The sequence below is a fragment of the Drosophila yakuba genome, chromosome X (assembly GCF_016746365.2).
Source record: "Drosophila yakuba strain Tai18E2 chromosome X, Prin_Dyak_Tai18E2_2.1, whole genome shotgun sequence".
NCBI classification, from domain to species: Eukaryota; Metazoa; Arthropoda; class Insecta; order Diptera; family Drosophilidae; genus Drosophila; species Drosophila yakuba.
This window is the reverse complement of record NC_052526.2, coordinates 11,318,707-11,341,555: the sequence shown is the minus strand read 5'-3', so window position 1 is coordinate 11,341,555 and position 22,849 is coordinate 11,318,707. Positions and strand designations below refer to the sequence as shown.

At 37.8% G+C, this 22,849-nt stretch overlaps 2 protein-coding genes and 3 long non-coding RNA genes across 6 annotated transcripts in view; 2 read left to right on the top strand and 3 right to left on the bottom strand.

The window, feature by feature from the left end:
- LOC6525054 overlaps positions 1-13,835 on the bottom strand; it is a 78,790-nt gene extending 64,955 nt beyond the window's left edge. For both annotated transcript variants that reach the window (XR_006245091.1, XM_039372680.2), the window contains exons 1-3: positions 13,732-13,835; positions 8,921-9,310; positions 8,443-8,505 (exon numbers count right to left, since the gene is read on the bottom strand). Coding sequence is in view for 1 of the 2 variants with exons in the window: in XM_039372680.2 (XP_039228614.1) it covers positions 8,443-8,505; positions 8,921-9,310; positions 13,732-13,789 (511 nt within the window). In the remaining variant the exon portion in view is untranslated. The remainder of the gene's footprint in view (positions 1-8,442; positions 8,506-8,920; positions 9,311-13,731) is intronic.
- LOC120321216 lies at positions 893-5,675 on the bottom strand. Its single transcript, XR_005560839.1, has 2 exons — positions 4,419-5,675; positions 893-1,121 (listed from the first exon to the last, which is right to left on the bottom strand). It is a non-coding gene; the product is annotated as an uncharacterized LOC120321216 (long non-coding RNA).
- Positions 5,587-9,042, top strand: LOC120321388. The gene is made up of 4 exons (XR_005560997.1): positions 5,587-6,091; positions 6,912-7,151; positions 8,093-8,852; positions 8,913-9,042. It is a non-coding gene; the product is annotated as an uncharacterized LOC120321388 (long non-coding RNA).
- Positions 13,836-18,922: 5,087 nt separating the features above from the next.
- LOC6525048 lies at positions 18,923-21,042 on the bottom strand. Its single transcript, XM_002100851.2, has 2 exons — positions 20,259-21,042; positions 18,923-20,185 (listed from the first exon to the last, which is right to left on the bottom strand). Exons 1-2 carry the CDS (start codon positions 20,993-20,995, stop codon positions 19,096-19,098), a joined length of 1,827 nt encoding a protein of 608 aa, XP_002100887.1. The 5' UTR covers positions 20,996-21,042; the 3' UTR covers positions 18,923-19,095.
- LOC120322134 lies at positions 20,158-22,033 on the top strand. Its single transcript, XR_005561886.1, has 3 exons — positions 20,158-21,595; positions 21,670-21,702; positions 21,781-22,033. It is a non-coding gene; the product is annotated as an uncharacterized LOC120322134 (long non-coding RNA).
- The last annotated feature ends 816 nt before the right edge of the window (positions 22,034-22,849 follow it).

Genomic DNA, 22,849 nt, shown 5'->3' with positions numbered 1-22,849 from the left:
GTTGACAAAATGTTGTTTTCGCCAAATTCGAATATACGTTAACCATTTTCCACAAGCAAAGCAAAAGGAATATATTAGTTTTATTATTATTATATAATAATTAGAATAATACATGCCAATTTTTTTTTTAACTCTTTAAAATGTTCGATGATTAAAACTTATTCGAAAATTTGTCCCAATAAATACTCGTTATAAATTCCATTAGCAAAACGTGTATTCCATATTAGATAGCGTATGCCGAAATGGAATAATTTAAACTTAATTTAATGATAAACGCATGAATAAATGCGAGTTTTTTTGAGTAGTAACAAATTAATTTAGCTTAAGCTTTTGCAGCCGGCTTTATTATTTGTAAATTCCATTTAAATTGCCACAAAGGCGAACCCAATGAATTTAAATGAATTTCGAGTTTGGTTTTAAATCGTTTTCCGAATCGAATTTTCCACATTTTCCAGCAAAATTGTTGTGGGGCTGCCGCTCATCGTACCAAAGCCAATATTTGCCATGTCACAATGCTGCAAATACTTTTGCAGCCAGTTAAAAAAAAAGGGCAAATAATACGTAGTAACAAAAAATAGATAAATAAATCACCGCGAAGGACGACAACACTGCTGTTGTTTTTGCTGTTGTTGATTGTTGAATTTTTAGTAGTGATTAATGCAATGTTAGTGTGTGTGTTGTGTGTGTGTGTGCGCGTGTTTGTGTGTGCTGAGCATTTTTATGCACTTGCTGCTGGAATTTTCCTTCGTGGCTTTTCCACTTGCTTTTTTCTGTTGTTTGTTTTCTTTGTTGTTTGTGCAGCGCACGGTTTCATTAATTATTTATTTATTTGGCTACTCACCCGCTATCGTTGTTCTTGTTGTTGTTTTTATTATTGTAGTTGTTGTTGTCCTTGTTGTTTTTGCTGACTTGCTGCTGTTGGTATTTTTGTTTTGTTTTTTGTTTTGTTGGTTTGTTGTTTGATAGTTGCCACAAATCAATCAAACGTCCGACTCAAATATATATAAATCAGTTTGTTTATGGATCTGTATATATTTAAGTATTTTTCTATAGATTTCCTTTGTTATTTTTCGTTTTCTCTGCTTACTTATTCGCTCTTAGCATTGTTTCTCTCAGTGCATCTATGATTTATGCCACAAAAATACATTACTTTTGTTGCTCTTGTCATGGGTAAAATAATAAATTTATTTCATAATTTATATCCTTAAACATTTATTCATTGCATCGCTCTGTTTGTTTAATCATTTATGATTTATTTAGTCAGGGAAAAGTGGCAAAGAAAGGAGAATATATTATAAAAAAAAATGCAACATTTCGATCCAGCCGTTAAATACACGTGTAAACATGGTACTTGGTTAGAGTAAACAACTAGTAAACCAACAAATAACTTGTCTGCGTTAAAAACTACATTTTTGTTTGTTCATAATGTTTTTAATAACTTCTATAATAGCTGCCCAATATAAAGCACTTCCATGAATAATGCCTGACTGCTTAAGAGCTGTCATTGCCTGCATAGATCTAATCTCGAAACTGTAATAATAATAACAATAAGCACCGAGTGAAGGTGCCAAATATTTATGCACATAAATCGACGCCAAATGTTGGTGGCCAAAAGTGAATTACACGCGAATTACAAGCGCTAAGAATAATCAAAGCAATTTAAATTTAAATTCACCAAAGCAATGCATTTTTCAAACGAAAAAGCCTTTTGTTTATGCCATAAAAACGATGAAAAACTGCCCAAAATGCTAAACAAAAATGGTTTCTGAATGGAATGAAATCAACGGCCAGTGAAGTGAATGAGTGTCGCTCTCTCTGTCTATATATTTTTGGGCTGATTTCTGATTTTGTATGACGCTTTAAACACATTACGAAAATCAACAAATAATGTTTATCGATTACATGAACAGTGAGCCGCCAGTTTGATTCACTCACATTTTCTGACGAGATTCCTTTGGATTTTTCTTTGCCCTTATCCGTACGCCAAACTCGACGCTGAGCCTTTGATTCAGCTGGGATTCTGGCTCCTTTGAGCCAATCAGATTTGCATTACCTTCATTCGAAACTTGAGCGACACTCAATGGCGAAAGAAAAATGGAAAAATCAAAGGGAAAGCGACAGATGAAAAGGCAAAGCCAACTGGACAGTATCTGCAAAAACCAGCCGATGGTGCAAAAGGCCAACGCGCAGTACTTTTGCTAAAATCCCCACTCACAAGATGGACCAAAATGTGTCAACTACCAAGGGCATCTGATGGAAAACTACTTAACGAACTTGAAATATGCCTTGATGCCTTGCTAAATGCAAATCAATATTGTTATGCAATTGCACAGTACTAGTTGAGAACATTAAGCTAAGTTAAAACATGGCCACCAATTAAGCAGAGCTTTATCGCATAATATCTCGCATTCCTCGGCAATGCCTTTAATGCAGAAATTTTCATAAATATTTGCAGCATTTCGGATTGCAGCATTTCGAATAGCAGCATTTCGCACCGCAGCTGCGGCCCAAGCGGCGTATGTGTAATATTTCTAATGCCCAAAAGGGTTTCCATCCCCCAGCGCTGCAACTGGCCAAATGAAATGCGCTTAAAATGCTCCAGCGCACACACGGCGTATGAGCAACATTTTATAATTATGCGTCGGCAGCTGCAAGTTAAACACGCCAAATGCAATTAAATGCTTCAAACTGTGTTTTCTTTTGCCCAACATTTTTTCGCTGAATTTTTTTTTTCTTGTTTTTTGGCAAATTTCCGGCGTCTTTCTTCTGTATTTTTTGGATTTGTTTTTACCCTTGCCTTTCGTGTTTTCATTCTCAACTTTGTTTCGTTTTTTAATTAAAAATTGAAACTAAAGCGCCCAAGCAGCTTAAATATTTAACAAGTGAGCAGGAATGGTGTGTGTGTGTGTGTGTGTGCATGGGGTTAAGGATTGGGGGCAGCCGGGGGTTAAGCGACGACCCATGCGGAGACAATTAGAAATGCTTTTCGGAGGCGGCAAGGGGGGCGTGGCTGGCGCGTGTGGCAGCCAGTTTTTATGGGAAAAGAAATTACGTTTTATGCGAATTGCAAATGCCATTGCATACTTGCGGGAGTTGGCGAGTGCTGGGCGAATTCTACGTTTACAGGGTGTGAGACAGGTCTAAAAGTATTTCCTATATTGCTCTTTATCTTCTGCCTTTTATTTTTGGTCTTTAAGCTAAAAGGAAATTTATTTAAATCATATCATTCATGCCAGTCATATAAGCAAACTATTATTGACTACAAGTAGCCAATTGACAGGGTTTCTGAACTTGAGCCCACACCACGCTCAATTACAGGGTATATTGCGGCCTAATCCGTTGAACACCGTAGGGGCAGCGTGCCCGGCGAGCATTTGTAATTAATTTGGCACAGAGACACGGGCTTAGTTTTTTGTTTGTCGAACAAAGCAAATCGCCGGGGAGCACACACACACACACACACACACACATGCAACAGTGACGGCTGGGAAAGTCAGTGGGAAACTCGGGGGAAAAACTTTGAGGTGCGAGTCAAACATGCGGGGACTGAACACTTTAAGCCCAAATGGTTTCATTCCAAAGGGCAAACAGCAAGCGAATTGAGCCATGGTCCATTCCCACAGCCGATGCTGTCTGATTGCGGCCAGGTGCTAAGCCGATTTGGCTGCTGAATAGGCTTACACTATTTAATTTGCCATCAGACTACTTTCAAAGTGTTTGTTTATGCAGCGCATTTAAGCCAATTTTTAGTAGAAAGCCCCTTTATTCTTTACGTTGTTTAAACGGAATCAAAAGTGCTTTTTAACTAGGAAGTATTTGTAAGAAATACATTAACAAACTTTTGCTGGATATGAAAAATATTTGGATCTAGTTTTAACGAATTCATTTACTAAGAATTTGAAATTATATTAGTCTCTAAAATTTGTTTATTGTTTTCAGCAGGAATTAACTAATGTTATTCCCTTTTTTTTAAAACCATTTAAAGCATTTTTAAAACATGTTTACATGTATTCAATATAAATATATTATTTTTGCAGGTACTCTTAAGTGAATTACTTTTGGGAAAATCATTTAAAATGATTTCATTTCTTCCTAGATACTAAAAACAGCTATTTCCGACATTTAAATGTTTTAAATAAATATTGAAATAAATCTAAGAAATGTCCACAGACACTTGCGAGCAATTTCAAAAATGTTTCGGGAAATTCTCATGGTCATAATATTAAAATTTTAATGCATTTTTAGTGCTTCCGAATACGACTTTTTTATGGGGTATTTGATAAATTATGCATTCATTTCATGTTGTTTAGGTTAAATGTTTTTCAGCACATAAAAAAAATACAGCCGAACTTGAACAGCTCCAATGGTATTTCGTTTTACATTTGATCACAGAAAAAAAAGGTTTAACCAAAACTCACAACAGAAATTGTTCTTTATCTCTTTTTTTTTTTATTATAACTTTGAAAATGTTTTTTTTTTGTAAGATAGCTTTTCTTGGCCCGCGCCAATTCACAAGACGACGAGTAATTTTCCCAGATTTTCCCCAGTTTATTCTAGTTTTTCTTTTCGCTAGTGAAGCACGTCGTGTCGTCGGCAAAGCTGAACGAGAACTGAAATCAGAATCAGAAAATGCGATGGACGATGCCGAAAAGCGAGAAGCGAAACGAAGTGAGTCGAAGCGCGGCGAAAGGAGAGCGGGCACCGATTTTCCCGCTTTTCCGACCATCTCGCATGCGAGATTTTCTATCGGGGCTCTGGGAAATTCTCTGGGCGCACGGAATTTCCCTTGTGACGCAGCAAACGAAAGCGAATCTGAAGGTTCGGCTGGCTGGCTGGCTGACTGCTTTTCATCTGGGCCGATTTCCTATTTGGCCAAAGAGAGAGCATCACTCGGTCTCGTTTTTTCTTTGGCCAAATTGTGGGCCTACCTGTTGCTTAGCAACTCGGCTAAAAAGCGAGGAACTGGAAACTGGGCGCTGGGAACTGGCAATTCGCGGATTGGCTTGGGGTAGGTAGTGTAGCACTCATTATTTCATTGTCGGGGTGCCAAAAAAAAGTTCGAATTTTGTTTTACTGCCAGCTGTTGCCAATAAGACAATTGAATCGTGTAAAATATGATAATATTTTAATGATACCAAGGCTCATTGTTTTTCACAAAGTTTGTTTACAATATTGTAAACCATATAACATAAAAAAAAATGAAAACAAGGCTTTTAGATCGCATGTGCACAATATATTATTAATAATTTATATGATAAATAATCAATTACATATGCCAAGTATTCAACAAAATAATAAATTACCTAAAAAAATAAAATTGATTAAATGCAAAATTACATGCCCTCCTCCGCGATTCTCATTGTTCGCACTTAAGCAGCTGCGCAAAAAATAAAATTTTATGTGAAATATAAAAAATAAATACTAAATTAACAACAAAAATAATACCAAGTGAATACTAAAATAACTGCCCTTCTCCGCGATTCTCATTGCTTGCACTTAAGCAGCTTCGGAAAATATAACATTTTATGTGAAATATAAAAAATAAATACTAAATTAACTACAAAAATAATACCAAGTGAATACTAAAATAACTGCCTTTCTCCGCGATTCTCATTGCTTGCACTTAAGCAGCTTCGGAAAATATACAATTTTATGTGAAATATAAAAAATAAATACTAAATTAACTATAAAAATGAAACCGAGTGAATAGTAAATCACCTGCCTTTCTCCGCGCTTCTCATTTATCGCACTCAATCAGCTTCTCTCTCTTTCTCAGCAGTGTTACTCATCAAATTACTTGGCACTTAATTGATTCGTGTGCGGAAAAGACGACGAGGGAGCACTTGGATGGCTTATAATTCCCCAGCTGGTATCCGAATGACTGACTGCAATTGATTCGACTACCGGCGTATTGCCCCCACTTGAATGCTATCATCGGGAGCTCATTTACATGTGAATTTGCCGAATGTCATTTGGATATTTTGACAGTCGAAGGCAACCTAAGTGGGCATACGAAAACAAGGAGCCATATGTTTGCACAGGCGGAGGATTTTCCATTCCCATGTCTTGGTGACCCTCTTCAAGTGCCAGGGTAAGTCTGTCCTTAAGTGACCATATTTACAACGAAGATATTTTTTGTTGACTTCAAGTGGCAGTCCCGTTTATATAAAATGTTCTATGTTTGCTGTTTTTAAAAAATGAATTTTATTATAATATGTATGTATATCCTATTCCATAGATAGTATGTTTATCTGCATTTGTCACATTTTTAATTTCATATTTAAAAAAAAAAAACCTTCAAATAATATAAATTTCGCACAGTTTTTAATTTATTTTGTTTTTATTGCTCAGCTTGCATTTGTTGTTTCCGTTCAGCAATGGCAACGGCGAAACTACCAAGGAAAGCCAGAGTGGGACCAAGAATGGCAAATGCCACTCAACACTCAACTTGCCAAATACAAACATAGAACTGAAACAAGAGTGAGGTGGCAATAGGTGGCGGCAAAGGGGCGTGGCTGTTTCAGGGGCTGTTGGGGAAAGGGGAATCCCAGGGCATATTGAAGGCAGCAGAAGTGTAAACAGGAAACGTGATATTTGACAGATGAGTGTAGATATTTAGATACCAACATAAATACTACTTATGCCTTGGGAAACCACCCCGTGCAACCATTCCTTGTGTCCGCCTCCTAGATGCCGCCCAATTCCTAATATTCGGCCCCCCTTTTCTACACTGAGCATAATTATTCAGCCTAGTGGATAGTTGTGTACTTTCTTGTGATTGTACAACTAAATGGTTTAAGGGCAGTTTATGCATGCATAATTAATCTAGCTCTTATTTTAGGCATGTGTTCTTGTCTTTTATATTTTTAATGAAATAATACATAAAATATGATAAAACAAATTTCCCGCAGTGCTCCGAATTCTCCAGTGTTTGCCGACTCCTCCGCAGTCAGTGTCTCTGGTGTCTTATTGATTTTCTCCTATAGCTTTCACTTGCCGCAATTTGAAGTGCCACATACACACCAACACAGATACTCACGCACACAGACGCGGGCACGCATAAAAGCGAAAATGAGATGAAAACGGAGCCACCAAGAAGGCAACGAGAGGAATAAACCACAAAGAGAGACATGAGGCGAAAAGAATCGAAAGTAAGTAAATATTTTGATGGATAAATGCTTTTCTCCTCCATGGAACTGCTGATTTTCATATTTCTAAGTAACCAAAAATATGATAATATATTGTAAATGACTAACATAACAAATTAACATATAATTTTTAACGGTTTTTTTATTGGAAATGTGGAATTTTCAAGAAAATATAGGAAACAAATTCAATTCTATCTAAAAGGAATCAATAAAAAATTGCAGAAATTCCAGTTTTAAATAACGAAAAATTGTCGACTGCATATTTTTGATTGTTTTACCACTTTATCTGCGCATACAAAACCAATTTGGTTCCCTTTGCCACTCGGGCGTATGCTCGATAAAATCCATGGAGCGCTGAAGCCGCACCGACGGCAAACCACAGTGAAAGCTCACCACAGACGAACGGAGATTTCCCCTTAGCGATTTTCCAAGGCACTCGGCGAGCTCTTGAATCTATTGCATACTTTTGCGGGCTGTGACAAATGTCGAAGAGCTCGTTTAACCAAAAATTAATCAATAAAACCACTTTGATTGCGGCTGAGAAAGTATTATATCCTAAGACTGTGATATTCGACAGATACTTTGGCTTAGTGGCAAAGTGTATAATCGAATTGAAATAAACTAATTAGTTTACAATCAATAGTTCGGTGAGAATTGTGAGTTTAAGGCTTAGAATAGATAAATTTTCAATTGAAATTACGCCAATAAGAGGTTTCGACAGCTTAAGATTAAATGATAATCCGTTTATACACTTAAATCAAACTTTTCAAACATCAGATAATTGTGCTTACTTATAATACAGCTATCAAATTAATGCTAAAATCCCACTGATAATATTAAAGATTAATTAAAAACTGATTAATCAGTACAATTCGCAATAAATAACGATAATTAATCATGGACTCGTATTTACTCGTATTTATTGTTAATTTCTGCAATTTCAGACAAAAGTGGCTTTTATTGGCACTCCCCAAATAGTTAATTATAAATTCCGTATAACCGCTTCACGTGAATTAAAAATTATAAATATTTAAATCAGTATGGACATAAACTGAACATATATCGTATGTAGAAGAAGTATTCATTTATCTCCCCATCAATTGCGCACTTGATGTTAAATGACTGACAGATTTCCACCCACCCTTTCGATTTTATATTTTCCCCGCGAAAACAAAGAAAATGCTTGAAATAAATATATATATATATATGTATATTCTCGTGTACGATAACGAGCGAAAAAAGGAGAAATAGGTAAGAAAAATATGATATGGAAATGAGTTTGCATTTTACTCACAGTCATAATAGTCGTATCGATCCGCTTCGCTGGGATTATTGCTGCCCATGATTTTGCCAAAAACTGTGGAGAAATAAAAAACAAAAATACGACAAGCGGATGGGTGAAAAAACAAGAAAACAATTTAAGAGCTGCCACCAAAGGGTTAACAACAACGTGGACAATACTAACACAACGAGGAAAATCGCAGCAATTCAATTAAAATCGCTGACACAGACTCAAAGTGGGGAAAAGCGTGAAAATCGAAGTAAAGCTGCCGGAGATTGAGGCGAACGAAAATAGACGTTAAAAGGGTTAAATGGAAATGCAGTTTGGGCTACGAAAAGCCACGCTTCTCTTGCCAGCTTGAATGGGCATTACGTGGCGAGGTCGAAAAGTCAAAATAAGACTTTAAGAAAAACTTAAAGACTGTTAGTTAGTTAGTAATTATATATGTTATACATTACTAATGATTTTCCCATTTCCAACAGCTACTCACGTTTGATGAAGGTCCTGCGGATGCGCAGGAAGCAGGATCGCGAGCGGGACAGGCGGACTAGCTCCTCCGGATGCGATCCGTTCTGGATGCAGATGATCGGCGCCAAGGGCGCGATGCGGCAGTGACTGCGACTGTGGCTGCGACTGCGACGCCGTCGTTCCAACAATGGAATGGCCACGAAATTCGATGTCGCCTGCAGATGTAGCTGTTGTTGTTGCTGCTGCTGCTGCTGCTGCTGCAGTTGTTCCACCGCTCCGTTTTCCGTTTCCGGTTCACCGCTGCTGTGGTGGTTATTATTGGTTGTACTATTGCTATTATTATTGTTATTATTATTATTTATATTGCTGGCATCGATGATGGTTATGACGTTGACAGCTGTCTCCCGCACCGCTGAAATACAATGCCATACAATTATTATAAAGAAAGGTGCCATTGGTAAATAGAAAAAGAAAAATGTACCCAGCTTTTCATCTTTAAATGCTAAAGAATTGAGCTAATTGTTTTTAGTGTGTTTCTTTATATAATCGACATATAATTTATCTATTTAACTACAGCCGCAGAGGAGATATTCGCCATAAAAATGCAGTTTACGTCAATGGGATATGTGTGTTTGACAAATTCGTTTCTTTCCTCTCACACATCATCTCGTAAATCATTTCGATGAATGCGAAAGCGAGGGTAAAAGCAACCTAGAATGGTTTGTGTGGGTGGCTAGCTGGCTGACTGGGGGATTTCAATTTTTCCCACTGCTGTCATGTACCTGTCAATGGAATCGAATTGGTGCTGCTGCTTAAAATGCATTTGAGTGCTGGTAAATGTGAAGCAAAATGCACTTTTCACAGAGTGCGTTTTTCTCAGCCAAAAAGAAAAGGTCCTGGAGAGTGTTCTTCAATCGTAAATAATATTCACATACTGATTGCAAGAAAAATCTATCAAAATGCTGCCAGCTAATTAAGTGTTAGGAAAAGCACACAAGGAAAAGTGCTCAACAAATACGAATACCAATACCAACGAATACAAACGAATACGAACGAATAGCAAAACGAATCTCAGCTCGCTCACTTATCATCTCAACAGCTTGGACAGCCCTTTTCCATTTGACTCAAATGCAATTCATTTGATTTATTTGCCCTGCCAGCTGCTTAGCTATTTTCAAGTTCTAAAGAAGCTGCACTGCGAATGAAGGAGCCAACTTGAATTGGGAAATTCGGGGAGTTGCCGTGACTTTGGGCTTGCAAGTGAGAAAAACACACACATTCGCTTCAAGTTTTTTTTGGGGATGCTCAGAAAAATGCCAGTGTCGTTGGAAAAGAGGGGTACATCAATTACTTAGCATATTAAATAGATGTTTTTAGTACATTTTGTATTACCAACTAAACTTAGATTTAACATTTGCCAATAAGATATGTGCGACATTGATTAGTTAAATGAATTGGTTCGGTCTCTTGCACAACTAACCCAATAATGCACATAATTTAGGTAGAATAACCAAACTTTTTCCAGCACATTAATACAACCATGTTCTTAACCCTTTAGTGAAAATCAAAGCCCCTTTTGGACGACATCCCTGTCCCACCGACTCGGCTGGCTAATTTCTGGCTCATGGCCAACTGCAACTGGGTCTTCCTGGTGCCTTTGGGTTGGGGGTTTGGCTGCTCCTCGGAGCTCGGTGTCGTTGGTCGTGTTTATTTGTTGCATATTTCAAACTGCTATCCAAGTGCCAACAAATGTCGCACAATGGCCATTCAACAGGCTGGGCGTGGACCAAAAAAAGAAAAAAAAAAATGCGGGGAGGAACATTTACGCTGGAATATGATGCACAGAAATCATAAATAATATCGGTTTATTTGCCATGAAGCCCACTCAATTAATTGCATTTCTGTGGCACTTTTAATGCACTATTTCGAGTGTCGTTAATTGTGCTTCCAGATCCTACACATGCCAATTGCAATTAGAATAATTGTTATTATGATTATTGGCACATAGCACTGGCAATCGTAAATTTACGCCTCGTTAAAACTTGGACAGCAAACTATAAACAAGCTTACAGTTTGAATATTGTCAATATTTCAAAAATAGCTTCAAGCTAATTTACAATTCTACAACATTATTCTCATAAAATTTAAGTAAAGTAAGTCTTATTTTAAATTCCAGATAAATTAAAAGTAAAATGTAATACCTTAATAACTTTATGCATTTATTGCTATTTATTCATCGATAATTTAAAAAAAGAACTAGCTTTAAAAATCTTTAGTTAGTCAAACCCCAAAAGTATAGCATAAAAGATTTGAAAACCATAACAAACGTTGCAAAAAATATTTTAATATATCTCAAAATAAATATGTAGTTTCTTTAGCCAAAGGAAAAGCATTTTTCAGCGGCCTGCGAAAAATCTGTAAATAGTGCGATATGTGTATATAAATATGTGCATGGGCAAAGAAATTATTATTGTTATAATTTAGCTTGAAAAACAAGTGATTTTATAACCGAACATTTAAACACAATCCTTACTGAAACTCATAAAATCGCATACGAGAAGCCAGAGCCAAAATATTTATATTAATGATATGCATAAATACCCCGCCGCCTTGTAAGATCTGAACTTTGCAGATCGGCTGCGGAATATGTTTATGACGAGAAAACGAGACCGAATCTAAACAAAATCGCCGTTTGCAATGGAAACATGTTCCAGACATTGTTTAGATCGCTGGTTTTGGTCTTAGGCTTTCAAGTTTTCAGCCTTCTGGCAATTGCAGTTTGATGAATAAACTACACCGATCAGCCGTAAATTGTCCCGACCGAAGGCCATTCCATTTGCGGATATAATTCTGGCCAAGATTTATTCCACAGCCAATAACCCAGTTATCAATCCAAAAATGGTATTTAACTTTAGTGGCAATCGAATAGCAATTTGAATGTATGCAATGGGTATTTTATCCGTGTGGGCGAAAGTCATAAAGTTTTTCACTGCTTCTGTAGCCAAAATATTGACCATCGAGCTTAGGCAAAATTTTCAAACATTCCGCAGAAATACACAAAACTTTTAGGTAAATATTACTCATTTTATTGTTTAAAATGTATTTTAGAAAGAAAAAAACCTCAGTTAAATACATGTATGTCTTCAAAATGTTTTTTTCCAGATATGTTTCCATTGCCATAGTAGTAAATAGTTATTTAATTATATCTATCTTATCAATGGAAAATTCCAGTGACCTCATTTACTGCACGTTTTTCCGGGAAACAATTTCCGTGCAGCACAGTGTTTGTTTTTGCCTCTGTCATTGGCCCCATTTCCATCTTCTGCAGCATTGCAAATCGATCAAACAGCAGTCGGCTGAGATTGAGATTCAAATTTTGGGCAACGCAGTCTGACAGTTAAATGAACACATTTCACATATCACATTTTCCCGCACATTTTCCTCCCTTTGCGCGAGTACAGGACAATAAACAATAATAAACACAGATACGCAATGCGAAAAACTTGGCAAATTGTTTTCCCAAAAACACATTCGATCCTCCTTCGATTTTTTTTTTTCTTTGCATTTTTTTTTTTCGTTCTTTGCCCGATTTCCGTTTTCGATCGAGCAAATCTGGTTCCGTTCCAATGAAACGAAGAGAGTCATTAAATGGGAAAACATCAAAGATTTTCGAAGGGGTTCTTGATCATTTTTGGCATTTCCTACGGGGAAAATTGTGGGTGGTAGTCAAGCACCTATACTAAATGGTAATTATCTATGAATATTTATTAAAAAATTGCGTCTTATTTGGTGGCTTTGAACGCGATTGCTAAAAAACGAAATATTGAAGGCGAATTTGTGGGTGGTACTGTGACTTTTCGATTGAATTTATATCCCTAGAACTGCTTCCCTTTTCGGTGCGCTCTTTTTAGCACAAATAAAATATTTGGTTAGCTTTTTAAGACCAGAACACATGTTGCTCTGGGCCAATTAATGGTCGGAAAAGTTTCGCCGAGGTGTTTTAGATGATATTAACATGAAACTTATATTTATTTATTCAGTTTTGATAATCGCGCTATATAGCAGCGATTATGTTTGGTATGGGGCCATGTGATGCTCGCATTCTCGGTGCTCGAAATCTATTTCCAAATGCGAATCGCAGGCCATTCGAGGCGCCATGGGTGGTCATACTCCTCAGGGTTTCGGGGAAAACTCTTTTCCCTTTTCCCTTTTCCGTTTCCATTTCGCTTTTCTTTATACATTTTCTTTCTTACGTTTGTAAAAATCCGCTTTGATGTTCGCAGGTAGCATGTTGGCAGGAGCGTATAAAAGTGTAAAGTATGGATGGTAGTTCATTTGAATTGAAATTGTGAAAGTGAAATTAAATGAATTCCTCGTCCAATTCCGGTCTGTCGAAATTGCTGGACAAACAAACTGAAATTAGCCCGGAGAATTTGCGCCCCTCTAAATTTTGTGGGCAAACACAACATTTCGGATGCAAACTCAAAATCAAACAAATACGAAAAACAATTGGTCAAAATCAAATTAAATCCGCTGACTGCGAAAGTTCTCATCCAAAATGTTGTTTATCTCTCGATCTTCTTTGTTTTGCATTTGGTAAATCAAGTAAATGAATAAAATTAGACCATAAAAACAATACTAAACGATTATGAAGGGTGAACCCAATCAATCGGAAGAGCAATTGCTGGATATGCAAGTAGGTTTAAATGCCCTTCCCAGAAAAACATACAATTAATTTCATATAAAATCAATAATTTTTCATTTTCTACATAAGTACTGGGACTTTCAATTTGAAGCTCGAGAATCGAGAAGCCAACGTAAATATAAACTTACAGATGTCCACAACATCGGATGGCGCCTCCATTTCCATGGCATCCAGTACTTCCGGCATTTCGACTATACACTTTTTCAATTTTTCAGTTTATTTACGATTATTTTTATGTGCTGGCCGAAACTCCCTTTTCGAAACCAAAATAAAAAAAATTTATTCACTGCGCGCACACTGCAGGTGTTTCTTCTTTTTTTGGCCCGCAGTCGACTGCATTCGGAAAAGGCTAAAATTAATTTTAGACCAAGACCAAAACAAATCCAAAATACAAAACAGAAAAGAAATTGTAAAAAAAAAAATTGTAGCGTAAAACCGAGCCAAAAACTATACGCAAAACTTTGTGACAAAAGGTGAAATATGATGGGCAATAAGAAGTGCACTCAGTATTTTCTGGAATTGCCCTTATGGTTGTTTGTAATTTCAATTTTCACTGTAAGCTTCACTTAGTTGGCAATTGATAACTTAAAATTTTTTAAATCAAATGTACGCAGATATTTTGAATTTCCCGGACTCTCGATCACGTCTGTTTGCGCTGACGGCTGTCCGGTTAATGTTTTCTTTTACTTTCCATTTCAGATTTAGCTGCGGCCTCAGCCTCGCATTCAATTGCTCTCAAACTGGAATTTTCGCGTGGGAGAGAGCCGAAGGAAAATGCGGAAAATCCAAGAGACTACAAGAGCTGCGGGCACTCTGCGATCGCTCGTTTTCACATTCGGATCCGCTCGGCTGACTGCCGATTTGGAAAATGGAAAATGGAGAGAGGCGAAAGGAGACTTCAGAAATGTAAGTAAGTTACAAATAAGTAGATCGTTTGTACTACAAATAAAGCAAATAAGATCAATACAGTACGTTTTCGATATATGCAAGAAATGCTCCATATATTCAAAAGACAAAATAAAATAATTTAGTCAAACATAATAATGAAATATCTACAGACTTCCAATAATGTTTTAAATAACAATTTCATTATGTATAATATTTCTTCAACACATATGAATGCAACAACTTAAGCTTTCCGCTCAACAATCATAAATTCATATCATTCAATTTTCTTCAGACTGACACGTTTTCTATTGATTTTCCAACACCACCATTTATGAAAAATTGCAATCAATTCACATTTGCAGTTGACAAGGCTGTGACAACGCCAACATTAAATGGAAAATTGAAAACTACGAAATTTGCCAATAGAAATGCACACATACTCAGAACGCAGAGAGAGCGCTGCTGAAAAAGTTCAGAGAGTGCCGTGACTTTTCCGAGCTTTTCCATGGTTTTCCATTCACACATGCTGCAGTCGATCGCCAGCTGCTTGTGTTGTTGTCTGTGGGTTTTTCTACGGAACTTCAATAACGACCGTATTCCCGAAACTTTATTATTTTATCTTTTATTATTTTAAAACAGTGTGTTGCTACAAAAATACTACAAAATATGAAAGACATTTATATAATAGGTATAAATGAATATTTTATGCGAGTCCATCAATTAATCTTATATAATAATTGCATTTACTTGATTTAACTTCCGCAATACCATATCATACCATATGGTATCTTAAATCGCATTTCATATAGTCTATAGTGTTTGAAATGTTTATAGCATCGAATGTGTGATCTCCATGCCGAATCTCATTTCCCAATATAATTTCAACGCAGATAATTGCAGCATTAATTATTATGATTGGCAATTAAGTTTAACGCCGGTGGGCGTAACCACGCCTCCACTTATGCGAGGTGTCAAAATGCCTTCGCATTCAACCAGCAGGCCACATTGAATAATTTCCTTAAACACACTAGTGGCTGTTGATATTTAAAAATGGCAACGAAAGGCGAAGAAAAAAAAAATGGGGGAAAAACAAATCAAATAAACAAGGACAGGCAAATTTTCGAATCGAAATCTCTGACGCCACAGAAGCAAGTTAAGCCAATAACACAAAAACATGATCGACTCAATATAAACTAATTGAAAAACTGTGCTCTCCTGGCGGCGTCACTGTAATTGGGATACCCTGCAAACTAGGAGTAGCTTAGGCTAGCTTTAAATAGCTAAAAAAAATTAAATTATCTTACTAGATATGTTTTCATTACAGCCATAAGAATAAACTCTTAAATTTATCAAATACAAAATGTTTTTTTAATTAAATCCAAAAATTGTCAAAGAAGTAACTTCCAAAATGGTTTGATATCGTTTAGGGTATCAAATACTCGGTCACATCACTGGAATCCCTTTAAAATGCATGCGAAATAAATTGCCATAATTTTTCACTATCGAGCGCAATAAAATCGTACGTTTTGTATAAAAACACGAAACAAATAAAGTATGAAAAACCAAACTGGAAAATAGACAGAAAGCCAGCGGCAAGAAAAGCTACTCACCGCAAAAAAAAAAAAAAACAATAACAAAAATATGTGGGTAAATGCGTTGAAATTTATGACTCTTTAAGGCTTACAATATATGTACTTGTTATATTATTTACACACAAAATGCAAATCACAAAGGAAAAACCATAGAAAATGAAATACACTTTATGCCTGCTATGCAGTATTTGCTTATGTGCCAATTTTGAGTGCTTTGTTGCTGTTCTTTTACGTTCGTGTTGTAAGATACAAAAGACAAAATAGTTTACTGCAAAGCAAGCTATATTAATTACTTTAAGATTTATCACTCGGCCGGCGAATCAGAAATTCATGAGTTATAGCACGGATTTTCCTGATTTTCCTGATTTTCAGCGACTTATCAGAGTTTTTTTTATTTTGGAACCGAACGCGGCAGCGGACAAAAACAAAATGCAGGGCAGCGAGAGAGAAAAGCAAGAAACATATTAGGAAGAAGCGGCAGCGGATCCAAAAAAGCAACCAAAGATAAACAAAAGTTATGAGTTGGAAATAAACCAAAAATTTTGGATCTTACTCAATGAGCGCGCGTGCCTTGGCTTTTAATCTGTTTTTTTTTTTACATTTTTTTTTTAAATAGTTTTCATTGCGTTTCTGTATGGAACGCGTTTTTTGTTCAACTTTTTTTTTCAAATGTGTTGGTTATTTTTAGCTGGAATTTGAATAATTTTTTCAGCAACAGCAACGCTACTCCAGTTTTTGTGGGTGGTCGCTCTCTGGAATTCCATCTTCACTACTCGATTTCTTCAAGCTGCATTACTCGTGAAAATAAAGCAAACAAATATGCGCAAAGTTGTACAGTCAATATGCAAAGTCGAAATTTTTAAATAAAAAATATAAATTTAGGAAAAATGTTTATGTTTCGTCGAGCGCAATTTGTATTAAATTTTGAGCAGCTGAGAAACTAACCAAAAACCGTTGACAACAGCAAGTTCATCAAATGGAATGAAGACTGTTGGCAAAGAGTGGCCCGCAAGTGCAAAGAAAAAATCCGTGGAATTTGGTTTTTGGTTTTGTTTTTGGTAATAAAAATTGATGGGCTCTGGTTTTTGCGCTTTTGGTCATAAATATTGCTGCTTTGTGTTGAAAAACATTTATGGAAATGTATAAAACATCTGGACACAAAGCTGAAAGCCAATCAAAGCCATTAATTAACCATAAATGACCACTAAGCGAAACTACGGAGCGGCAAAAACTACGTGCTTTTCAATTTCCCATTAACGAGATCATCAAATTCGACTTTTCTCCAGTGGAAAAGTGCCGATGCTCTCAGCATTGCTGATATTTAAATCCGGAAAAGGTCGCTCGCAGTTCATTTGCATGCTCGTCACGTGTTTTTGCCAATGTCCTGCTTAGTTTCTTCCCTCTCCTTCTGCTTTGCTCTACCCGTCTCTCTCTCTCTCTCTCTCTCTCTCTCTCTCTCTCTCTCTCTCTCTCTCTGTCTCTAGAATTGGGACCCATCAAATTATTGAGTTTACAAAGGTGATGAGAAATCAGCTTGACTCCTAGAAATTGTCGTTTTTCTCAGAATTGCAACATTTTCGCATATATCACGCATACGACATGTGCGCCGCACTAGAATGTTATTTGATAGCAATTATTTGACCTCCGAGCATCATAAGCTCAGCGAAGAGAAAAAGGAGAATGAAAACTTCTTATGGAAGAATTTTCAATTTCCCTGAATTTCCACACTAAGAAAAAACTAGCAGAATTAGATATATATTTAACAGACTCGCATTAGTCATCTAAAAAAGGTAACATTGTTGTGAGTACCTATTACACTTTATTGTTGCATTGCTCAAAATACCAGAGGCACACTCGCCGCATCCTGCAGCTGGGGAGTCCTTGTCCTTGCTGGTCAGGATTGTTGTAAATGTTGTTGTTGAACGCTGCTGTTCCTGTCACGATAAGATGACTTGAGCTCGCGCATATTTCATGTGACTGCCGCTTTCGCCGAATTCGACCATCTCCGTGCGGATTTGAATATTTAAATAAACTGCTCACTGGTGTGTTGTTGTGTTGATGCGTTGTTGTACTGTTGAAATTGTTGTTGTCACTCGCATTGCGGCTGTTTAATTGTCATTTCGTGTGCAGCAACCGAAATGCCAAATAAACACAAGTTTACGCAGGCGACCGATTGACGTGCAAGTGTGTGTGTGAGTGAGATGAGCACAGTGGTTGCTATGGGCTACCAATTATTTTCAGTCCATAAAAAAATATATATTTTTGTACTTAGGATACTTTTCTTATAAGTAATTAAAGTTGGTTGAAAACCATTTAAAGCTACCAAGACTAGATATGGAAATGATTCTCAAAGTTCAAATATTTACATTACATATTTACTCTTTTATGTTTAATTCCTAAAATATTTTTGTTGTTTTTTCTTTTTTAAGCAGAGTCTACAACCTGTATTTATGATTTAAAATAAAAGTGTTTAATAAATTTGTGGTATTAAAATCGCGTAACGCCAATAGCGACTGTCGCTTTGCATTGCAAATGACAACCTTGAACCGCCAATTGCATTTTGGAGGCTGCCAATTCGATTTGAACCGTGACTGGTTTCGGCCAGAATTGCAATCGCCGCTGGAGCGTATCATTGTTAACTTGGCCAAATTATATCAGCGATGTGTTGGCCGTTTTGGCCCTTTTTGTGCTGCATGTGTGCTGAAATTGCTGCCTCAATTTCGCCGCTGGCCTATCGAAAATGAAATTTGCAAACGGTGCAAGTGAAAATGAAATGTTAGCTGAATTTTCCTTTTGCCAAATCGAAAGAATAAATATCAACAAAAAAATGCGTGAAATTGTTGATTTTATTGTCGTTTGATTGGACTTTTCAGAACTTATAGTTAGCAGTTTGAAAACCATTTAATATTTATTTAAATTGATTTTTTAATAAAACATTAGGTTTTTACAAACTTTATTAGAATTTATGTTTAAAGAGTATTTAAAGAAGTTAAAAGCTATCGAACTAGTTATCTATAACTCTTTCTTTTGCCATTTTCGCCTGAAATGTTCGCCGAGAAAGCCGAGAAAAGCCAACAAATTACCGCCAATGACCACGTAGAAGGCCAACTGCAGATCCCCAATGGTTAGGACCCTCACAAGCTCAGATTCGGCATCCGCTTGAAGGATGCTCAATCTCATTTTAATATCCACCCTGGACTTCTCGTCCTGAATCCATTTGACAATCAGTCCAGCATTCAGGAATCTCAGCAGCAGCGCATTTATAGCATCTTCCCATGGCGAATCCCTCGGCATCACATACGAGATGGTATAATACTTGGGGCACTCTGGAACCACCCAAATCTGATGGAGCAGCGTGAAACGCGACGATTCCAATATCAAGGAGGTATATCTGGAGACGCCGGCCTTGTTCCTAAATTTGGCCACCTCATCGATGACATCCGCACGTAAATTTCGATTCCATGTGAGTTTATTATTAAGACTGGCGAATAATGGTGATGTTTCGCTGAAGAACAGATCATCCGCCATGGAGGAGTATTTGTAGACCACCCTCAAGCCACTTTCATCCAACTCCTGCATGGTATTTATATCCCTATAGTACAGCGGATGTATGTACACCGTCGCCAAACTCGACTCGAAAATGGCGCCAAAAATCACGCTCACCAAACAAAGGGTTCCAATGAACATCCTTTCGGCATAGCTCGCTGGCAAGTGACTCAGATTAAGTCGCACCCAAACCACCCATGTATCGACCATAATTCCCAATGCCTGTCCCAAAAGATGCTGATTGCCCAGACTGACTATTCTCAGTTTTAGATTAATCAATCTCAATGTTAGCCAAATCAGAGCACAAGCAAATGCGGTCAGCACGAATCCCAGCCAAATGTCATAGCCAACTGCAAATATGGGCAATATCGATTGCGGTATACGACTGGCTTTCGGTACATATATGCACAACTCATCGTCATAAACGGCCACTGTGAAGTCCATGTACTGCTGCACCAGGTAATCCTTGACAAAGAATCCCGTGAGGCAGATGTCCAGGCCATCGTTGATGATCGATCCTATGGCGCCATTGTAGCTCCCATTCGCATAGCGTTCACTGTTCAGAAGTAAATGATTGCATAAAATATAAATGGCATTAAAGCAGATAAACTTTGTGCTGAGAGAATTACCCAAAATAGTTCTTTTCCGGCTGCTGCAGTAGCATGGTGAAATTCAATCGCTCCCTGAGCATTTGGGCCACCTGGAAGTCCACGCCAGTGACGCTCGTCAGCAAACCGGACTTTGCATCGAATTCCGGGCGAGTGTAGACGGACTTAAACATCTGAATCCGCAGTGGATAGCCAGCCATGTCGCGGAAGAGCAGTTTATCCAGAGTCTCCGAGCCGAAATATCGCACCAATCGTCCAAAGGCGGAATCGTGTCGCTTGAAAGGATCATAGATCCAAATACCGTCTCTGGTTAGGAAAAAGCGATTGTAGATTTTGTGCTGCATCCACAACTCTCGACAGCTGCCCTCCAAACGAAGTTGTTCATCGAGTGAAAGGTCCTTGTCTTGATTCGCCAGGATGTAAAAGAATGTACTGGCTTTCTGAATCGGTGCAGCCGCTCCGCGATTGGTCAAAAGTAGATCTAAACTCATCACCATCACTAGATTTTTCCCACCAAAAGGAACGTCCATCCAATAGCGATTTTCCTGGTATGTGACAATGCTCAGCGGCATTTCCATACGATGCAAAAACCACCGGACATAGGGATTCTCCACGTCGTGATGGTCAAAACCCGCGCGCAGCCAAAGTTCCAGCTGGTGCAAATCCCGAGTGGGTTCCACCAGCAGTCCATCCAGCTGGGTCAAGTTCAGTCCTTTGTCCAGAATGAGGAGCAGCAAAAGCGATCCAAGCACCGCCATTCGTTCGGCGTTTGTTAGCACAAATGACTGGAGAAGTTGGCCAGTATCTATTCCAATCCCATCCACCACCTAAATCGGCCAATTCCTGTTTTGACACCTGTGATTTTGTTTGTTTGCCCGCTCACAATTAGAGACTCGTTATGTCAGCTGTCTGGGGTCGTCCAGCTCTTAAGCAAACATTATTATTATACCCTGCCATTGGTGGGGTTGGCTACCAGGGCGTCTCTTTCTTGGAGTCACCATTTAGATCCTAAATCTAGATCACAAGTCCCTGAACAATAGCAGTGCAAATATTTACAACATGATTTAAGAGCTCAACGTTAGAGCTTAACTGGAGAAATAATTTAATCTTTGATTTAACAACTCGATTCATTATAGCTAAATTTGTAGGTGACTGAGAGCAGTCTTCGTTATTGCAGGATATCGGGCCACCTTTGTATCCTCTATTCCCATTGTTGTGCTTTTTCATTCATGGCCAAATCAAGTAGACTCACCTGAACACGGAAATCAAAATAGAAGCCGAGGGGAAACTCGACGACGATTTTTCCCACAGCGAGATTTTCCGCTGGTCAAGCTAAGCGAAGCGACAGTTATACAGTGGTAATTTATTGCATTGAAAGTAGCATATTTAAACTAATTTTTTCTTTTATAATATAAACATTATATGTTTGCAGAGAAGAGCTCAAAATAACGCACTAATTCACTAGGTAGATGTTTATATTTTATTAATTAACGTTACTCACCGGCTGATTTCATTGTATGGACCACTGTTTCGCTTTTTTCAGCTTCCACTAAAAAGTTTCGTGTTGAACTCGCCGTTTCCTTGTTCAGGACCCCATCGGCCGTATACACAACATATATATTGATATTCATGCAGTGCCACTTGTATATGGACACCGAGTGCCCAAGTGCCCGATGTCCGATAACCGCTGGCTGTTGGCTGTTGGCTGTTAGATGGTAGAGCAACAAAAAGCATCAATAAACTTCGTCTTGGGTAGTTTTCAAAATGAAAAATAAATTGCAAAATTGAAAAAGCAATTCATCGCATTAGGAACGTGCAGTGAATGGAGGAGGTGGATGTTGTGGTACCAACGCGCCCCGAAGCGTCGGCGATGCCCATTGACAATGCCCCGTCTTTTTATCGTCTTTGTGCCAGGTGCGTCCGCCAGACAATGGACGCGGTGCGGTGGGACGCATCCTTGACCAGGACGCGGTCCGACCCGCCAGGACCTCTGCAGTGCTGTATCTCGGGGATACCTTGAAAATATTGGGTTAAGTCCAGATATTAGGTACTATTTATAGAAGGTACTGTTTCATCAATCAGCTGGAAAGTAGGCAACAATATTTTTACTGTGATTACATGATTAAGATACTTTCCTATAAAATACGAAATATGCCAAAATGCCGATCTGATTTGTAGCGCCATCTACTGGCACTGGTTATACCGTCAGCTGCAGTTAACCATTTTCTCCATATCATCTGGATGACCTTCATCACTCCCGGTTTCCTTTTCATTTCTGAAACTCTTCGACCGCGCGCACTGCATTCAACACAAACGAGCTGAGCTTTTATGGCCGAGCGATAAAATCAAATTGAAGTTCTTTTCCGGCACTTCACAGGAGGGAGTGAAAGAGAGAGTGATGAACGGGAAGAAAGAGATGGCTAAAGTGGGTGCAACGTTTTACCCATTAAGTATTATGACAATCAGTGGTGAATTACTGTGAGCCAATATTGCAAATTGTGTTTAAGCTTTTGAGTTTTTTAAAACAGAAAAAAATCATCTTTTGCATGGTGATATAATATGATTATAAAGTTATTGAATTCCAATTGATATACACCTAATTGGAATTATAG